The sequence below is a fragment of the Gavia stellata genome, chromosome 17 (genome assembly GCF_030936135.1).
Source record: "Gavia stellata isolate bGavSte3 chromosome 17, bGavSte3.hap2, whole genome shotgun sequence".
Classification (NCBI taxonomy): domain Eukaryota; kingdom Metazoa; phylum Chordata; class Aves; order Gaviiformes; family Gaviidae; genus Gavia; species Gavia stellata.
In genome coordinates this window covers 19,234,503-19,240,847 of record NC_082610.1, presented here as the reverse complement: position 1 = coordinate 19,240,847, position 6,345 = coordinate 19,234,503, and the positions used below count along the sequence as shown (strand labels likewise).

The 6,345-nt window shown below is 39.1% G+C and overlaps 1 protein-coding gene across 1 annotated transcript in view; it reads left to right on the top strand.

The window, feature by feature from the left end:
• The first annotated feature begins 356 nt into the window (after positions 1–356).
• Positions 357–6,345, top strand: part of LOC104265050 (mucin-2) — a 48,516-nt gene continuing 42,527 nt past the window's right edge. The window contains exon 1 of the mRNA XM_059826125.1: positions 357–522. Within this exon, the coding sequence (XP_059682108.1) occupies positions 357–522 (166 nt within the window). The remainder of the gene's footprint in view (positions 523–6,345) is intronic.

The following is a 6,345-nucleotide window of genomic DNA, read 5'->3' as shown; positions in this document are numbered from 1 at the left end:
GCAGACGCTGCACTCGCCACCAGGCTGGACTGTGTTTTGAATGTCTAGTCCTTACTAGTGTTTTGACAGATAACATACGGCGAGCATTGTAACAGGGTAATACAGCCACAGCTACATGGCTCATAGCATCTCTCCCCCATGGATATGGCAGCCCTTGTGATGACTTATGTACAGGACAATGCCTAGGGATTCAGAAAATCCTACTTTTAGGAAGCATTTTGATGTAAGATGACTATATATAGAAAAAGGTATTAAACTAGAACACTGATTCCCTGTCCCTGAGCAGACAGAAGCACATTTAACAATCTTATGAAGACTTTTAAATATTAGAGAGGAGGTCTGAAATTGAAATAGGAATGAGTAGGAAAAGAAAGACTGAAACAGAATTAGTAGGAAGGGGGAAAGGCTTACAGGCGCTTGTGCAGCATCTAGATGTGTTACAAGAAGACAAGGAGGGCTTGTATGAAGTCCAAGAATCTCCCTCCAAAAAATTTCAAGCTGCAAATATGTTATCTATCAAAGGTATGTTTTCAGTTCATGTACCCAAGAATTTGGAGAAACAATAGATTATCAACCAAAAAAAAAGATTGATTCCTGTAATTATCAAAACTTTAGCAAATAATAAGATTCATGATGGATAATCTTGCACAAAAGGTGTATGAAATTTTGGAGCCAGGTCATTCACTGACCTGATTCACTGTGGGGGTCATTAGAGTGCCAAGGCTGGAGCAAGGGAGGGAGTGGGCATGTCTTGCCAGTGCAGGGAAAAAGGAGATAGCAGCAGCTCTGCTTTAGGTGCTTTTGAGCTTCTTGGGAACCACATCTTAACTAATGGGGTATAACAGGAGGTCACAGAGGAGAACAGCAGGAGGAACTGCTGTGGTCGTCTGCACTGACCATTAGCATCAGCCATCCCAAAATAGATGGGCTCTGCTGCACACTTGGTAGCTCACAACAAAACTATCTATGTTGAGCTTTTTTATGCAAATTGGGCTATGCCAGGAGTCTGCATAATACTTTTCTCAACTTGTAGATTTGTCTCATACTCTCTATTGGTGGTAGAGAGGGAAAGAGGGAGCAGAAGAGCCATGAACTGAAAACTGAATTGTTGCATTGTTGTTTGTCTGCTCAGGATGGATGCCAGGTAACGTCCACTAACCTGAAGAATAGGGCAGACAAGGAGATCAGGGATCATAAGCTTGACTCCTTAGGCAGAAGTTCAGCTGAGCCTCTAAACTCAGTCAGCACTACAGACAGGAGTTGAACTTAAAGCCTGGTCCCCACATACAGTCTTCAGACTGAACTTAAAGTTAGCTACCAATATGGGCATAAACTTAGTCTGTCAAGTGTTGAGGATATGTGCAGCATTAATGAGCATACTCAAATCCGAACAGTTTTTTGTGGAACAGATGCAGAAATGACTCATCAAATATCACTGAGAAAGTCTCACAATACAAGGAAGAATACACCAAAATGTGTTCAACAACAGATTCTGAAGTAGGCAAAGAAATGCAAATGAAAACTTGAGAGTGCTTTGGAAAAAGAGAATCATTAAACTGAGGGGCTACAAGCAATTACTGGGGCAGGAGAAATAATTATACCAAGCTTGTGAAGAAGAAAAACAAAAGGAAAAAATGAACTATATCAAGTCCCACCAAGGATTCAAAAGGCCAGATTTGGCTCATGTATGTTATTAGTATCCCACAGAATAAGCAGTTTATGAAATGAAGAAAAGATGCACAGGCAAGGCAAAAGCACAATAACATATAGTATAGCGAATGCCAAACAGGTAACAAAGCATCAGTGGTGATATTAGTCCAGAAAGGCATACTCAGTGCTACGGCAGAAGAGAAAAACAAAACTGAAATCCAGCCAGACAAACCAAATGAGAGCTATAAACATCATCCTAACACTGTGAGAACCAAGCAAATACTGAAGGTGAAAAATCTACCAGCTGAGTTTTCAGATAGCATGTACAGTGGAAAAGTTATGCTTTCAGCTGAATTAAGTGCACTATGAACCTAAGAATGTTAAACCTGGTAAAAATTATTCACCACATACACATCTTCCCAACTTAAAAAAATAGCTCCCATCAAAAATACTGAGCTAAGACAAGACATGACAGCTTTCTGGCAGCAAAGCTATTTAAAGTTTTTCCAGATATTTTTAAAGGATGGCAATTAGATAAAAAAGAAATGATTCAGCCAGTACAGCTGAGTACTCATATAGTTAAAGCCCAGGAGCAAGAATCACAATGAGAAAGAAGGTGTTGAGCTCACCTGGGTTATGTACTGTCCATGTAGAAGTCAAGCAAGCTGTGCGCTTAAGAGCTATTACATTTGAAAACCGCAACACAAATGACCACATTTCATTAATTCAATTTGAAATGCACAGAAGCCATTGTTGCCAAGGTATTAGACATTAGTTTCATTTATTTTCCTTGCATCTTTCATTGTCTGCCAACAGTTCAAGATACCAGTTACAGACTCCTCTTCCAAATGCTTTAAAACAGAATCAAGGAAAGGGAAGACAGCACAACCGTGCACTTAAGGTGTCATTCTGTAATTAAGGAACTATGACTAATGTCACTGACAGATGAGGCAAGTTACTTCATTTCTTCTAACCTTCACTACTTGTAGCTCTCACTTGTTCTGCATTTAGACAATCTAATCTCCACAGCCAGAGTTTTCTTCCACATTCCATAGTACCTTGCATAACTAGTTCTAAAGTTACTGTAACAAACTCAAAAGTGATAACAACCATATACAACACAGAGCTCATCTGCCATTCCCTGTAAGAGTTTAACACTCTCTCCACATGCTTTTCACAGTGAGGCTGTGTGCAGCTTTGTTTTCCATGGAGAAACCTCTCTGAGATATCTCAAGTGGTGTGACATGTTCTACTAAACAGAAAACAGACTACATCATCTATTCCAAGAACCAGGGAAAGGAGCCTATGGCCAGAGTGTGTCCACCATTTTCTTCCACAGTGGCAGTGCACATATTTATTAGGCAGAAGTTAACAGGCCATTGAAAAAAGGGTGGAGAGTGTGCATGACTCCCTGGGCAGGGCTGGAAAGCAAAACCCAGGTGAGTCACCTGTAAACTGATGGAAGGAAAGAATGGTTGAGGCTATCAGAGAAAGGTGAGAAAAGCATGAGCAGGACAAGCCAAGGAGAGCAACTAAACCTCTACAGAGCTAGGTGGAAAGGGTGTACCTAATCCTCTGCTTAAATTAATGCCAACTTGATTTACATTAATTGCAGACTGTTGTTACTTTACATTACTTTCCACACCACAATAAGTATTCTCTTCTCTGACCAATCCAACTATTCATTTATTTTCCCAGTTCACATGGCAAGCAAGGACTTGACTGATCTGAGGCATGATGCAGCTTTACTTGGGTCCCAACTATCTCTGGTTTATCACACTTGTGAGGAGGTAGAAGTTAGCAATGCTAGTGGAGTTGTAATTTGAACACAGAAGGCAGATGAATTCTGGTTTCATTAATAGCCTTAATACTACCACTTCCTAACTTCTGAATGCTTGCCTTTGCCACCCTCATATTCTATGATTTACTTTCAGGTTGTAATTATAGTGTTTATAGTATATATGATATCGACATTTTATCTGGCATTTGAAATTTTAGTTAAATTGGTATAATCAATGTCTCAAATTTTGTCCCTACTTCTATACAAGAAACGAAGAAGAAAACGTAAAACTGGAGAGATTATATCCATTGTCAGAATTATGGGTCAAATAACACAAATATTGGATTTAGTGTTACAAGAGGTACTTTTAGTGACCAATCCATTGGTATAGATTTTTGATACAAGATCAAAATAAGAGTCAGAAGAATATTTGAATATTTGTCAGCCCAATCCTTGGCTGTTGTAATTAGTTTCCAATAACCTCCCTTAAAATGAACTGGTCTATATCAACACCACAGATCTATCCTAAATTAATTTCCATGTTATTTGACACCGAGATGTCAAGATAAGCTTTTGGGTTTCACACAGCATTAAAACCGAGAAAAACAAAAATGCAGGAAAGAAACAAAAATGCTTTCAACACCTCCCTGAACATTCCCTCTTGCAAACACAAGCGCTTTGTTTTAGTGCCAGGCAATACCAAAACTGTGGTCCCTTAGTGGATTCCTGGTGTACATTAACAATAAAGACAGCTGCTTAAGTTTCACTTATTAAAATACTTCAAAACTTGCTTCTGGGATTTCCTTCCCCTCATACAGCTGGAGAGGAGAACTTGCTCCTCCCTACCTATGCAGGTAGGCTCTTTTCACTGTACCATCTGGGAAACTCCAAAGTCCACCAACTACTTTTTTTTTTTAATCTACAAGAACCACTTGGAGCAACCACCCACGTGACCAATGAACATGTTTACTTAAACCCTTCTGGGTTTTGCAATACTCTTGTCTACAGGTATGATTCCCCCAGCAATCAGTAAAATCTCATAGCCTGATAACTTCCAAAATTTCATAAGCCACCTAACAGAGTGACCTGCGTTTCTTCTGTACCTGTTTTGTTATTACTAATTTCACCTGTTCCTTGTGGTGGAGAGGGAGGAAGAGAAAGAGCCTGTATGGTTGGATAAACCAAAAACTGGAACATCATTTGAATGTCACTACTCCCTGGAGATCAAAAATTCCAGTCTGAGCAGTAGCAATCATAACAACTCCAGAATATATAAAGTTTTGAGAAAAATATCTGAGCAACATCTCTTGAAGAACACCTTCTAATACAACTGGGACAACCTTCACAACAGCTATATAATATAGTGCACTGATAAATGCTTAGTGAAGTAGCCTATTCAAGTTTGACATGCATTGTTCTAGTCCCAAAGAGTTATAATGAGTGAAAACTAAAAGCTATCTTAGAATAAGAAAGAAGTGTTTGATATTAGCACTCTGCTTAGCAACAACTCCGGTAAAAGAGACAGGACAAAGGAAAAAACAGCCTTGACCCCACTGGTGCACACCTAATCATCCTCCTCACCTTCATCAGATGAGTATCAGAAGCACTAATGGCCCCCTCAGAAAACTCCTCCCTTTATCAGTAGTCCCTTGCTCTGGTATACCCAATAGGAAACAAGAAACTCTCTCCAAATGTTTTAAAGTAACACAAGAAGATCCTGGTATTCTGTTATTCCTCTCATACAGAGGTGGGTGCAACTGAGAAGGGAAGCAAGCTCTGCTACTTCTGACCGTCACAAATAGCCCATTGCTGAAGGTTTATGCCCATTAGTTGCTGAAAGCCTAGTTTGTTGGGTGGCTTGTTTAATTGCTTAAGTGAGACTAGTGTATATTTATTTAATACAGCTAACTGGTCACGTAAACAAGGTATCATTTACCTTCTCTATGTACAGATGAATTTATATTCTTTACGAGTACTGGTACAGAGTAAAACAACATTCTATGGGCAGGAAATCCAGTCTTTTCTTTTCTCCTGGTCTGCCGAAGCATGAAGATACAGATCTAGGGTGTGTAGACAGCTTACTATTGATTATGAAGATGTAACTTCATTAAACATCCTGGATATTTTGACAGGGAACATGTTTCATGCTATAGCAGACCAATAAGTTGACTTAAGTACCCTAACTTTGCCATAGTAAGCTACCACTGATTTCAGTCCAAAAATCAAACCCAGATAACACTTCATAAAGGAACTCCTTTTTTGTTTATTTTATAGTACTAAATGAGTGAGGATCTAATATATTTAGTGCTAAACAAAAGTGGAAATAAGGGCTGAACTGAAATAAATTGAAAAAAAATGACACAATTCAGTTCAGTAACACCTGAACAGAGTGTTGTATTATACTCTCCTATTTTTTTATGGAAATATTTTAAAATTTGTAATTTCAGGGTAGGATTTTGATAAGAACCCAAGGGAATTAGGCATCCAGCTGTGATCACATTTTACAATTAGGACACCTTCCTGACTTTGTCTCCTTCCCCTGCTTCAGCAGAAATGACAAACATCAGTACAGACTGCTGAACTGAATCTTACCAGACATGCAGAAGACAATACTGTCCCATTTTATGCAAAGAAAGTCCTTTCTGCATCTCTACACATCCTAGTATACATCTTTTTTTTTTTTCTCCTTCTCCTGTGGCTCCCCCACCCCAATTATATCTCCCAGGTACCTCTTTCTAAATCCCCCACTGAGCAGCAGCTCTTACTCCATTTCTTATGATGACGATTTTTGGATCCATCAGCTATCTTCATTCTTGTAAACTGGCAGGAGGCTGAAAATGAGGATCAGCTGAGGGCATATGTTATGTGTATACCAAGTGCTGAACTGTGCATCATTTTTGCCACTAACTTTGAAC